Source organism: Diuraphis noxia, unplaced genomic scaffold (genome assembly GCF_037042655.1).
Source record: "Diuraphis noxia isolate RWA-SAM2 unplaced genomic scaffold, SU_Dnox_SAM2 contig0001, whole genome shotgun sequence".
Lineage (NCBI taxonomy): Eukaryota > Metazoa > Arthropoda > Insecta > Hemiptera > Aphididae > Diuraphis > Diuraphis noxia.
In genome coordinates, this window is record NW_028301711.1 from 27,254,865 (window position 1) to 27,255,865 (window position 1,001).

The following is a 1,001-nucleotide window of genomic DNA, read 5'->3' on the forward strand; positions in this document are numbered from 1 at the left end:
TTTTTCTCTACAACTGGACGAAGCCACTGATAATAATAATGATGGCCACCTAATCTGTTACTGAGGTTTATAGATGGTGGCGTTTTTCGCGAAGATCTTCTTTTTTGCCGAACTATTAAAAGTCAAGCTGGAGCAGTAGATTTGTTCCAAATGCTCGATTTTTTCATAATGGAAAATAATTTAATGTGGGAAATGTGCTGTGGTATTTATACTGATGGAGCTCGTTCGATGTCAGGATGTTACAACCGGACTTCAAGCCCTCATTAAAAGAAAAGTCCCATTTGCTGTGTGGACTCATTGTATAATTCACAGAGAAGCTCTCGCTTCAAAATCTATCAGCCCATCTCTTGATGAGGTATTGCAATCAACTATTAAAATCGTTAACTTCATCAAAACTCGTCCGTTGAAATCCAGATGTTTCGAACAAATGTGTGTTGATATGGGAGCTGAGCACACTTCCTTACTTTACTATTGCAATTCTCGATGGCTTTCACGTGGAAATGTAGTGGCAAGAGTATTCGAACATAGAAAAGAACTTCATATTTTTCTTTTAGCCCACCATGAATACCACAACAAATTTGAAGACACTGATTTTCTTACAAAATTGTCATATCTTTCCGATATTTTTTCAAAGCTAAATATATTAAATAAATCGTTACAAGGAAATGAAACCCACATTTTTGAGCTTCTTGATAAAATTACGGCTTTCCAAAGAAAATTAGTTTTATGGAAGACTAAAATAAAAGACAACGCTTTTAACCATTTCACTGCTGTTGACGTGTAATACACGTTTTTATCAATTTAAATTATTTGACGATTCATAGAAGAATAAATGTTATATCGGGCTATAGATTTTTGAATTATCTATCCAATGGAAGAAAAATCAAAAGCTATCACAAAAACTTCATTTGCTATTAACGTTAACGTGTTTGGCGAAAATCAATGACTCCCAAAATGGTAATATTTCTTATCACGATTGTTTTATCAGACGTAAAATACGG

General features: G+C 34.0%; 1 protein-coding gene across 1 annotated transcript; it reads left to right on the forward strand.

Moving 5' to 3' along the window:
- The first annotated feature begins 214 nt into the window (after positions 1-214).
- LOC149060443 (protein ZBED8L-like) lies at positions 215-784 on the forward strand. The gene has a single exon (XM_089229160.1). It carries the CDS (start codon positions 215-217, stop codon positions 782-784), a length of 570 nt encoding a protein of 189 aa, XP_089085286.1.
- The last annotated feature ends 217 nt before the right edge of the window (positions 785-1,001 follow it).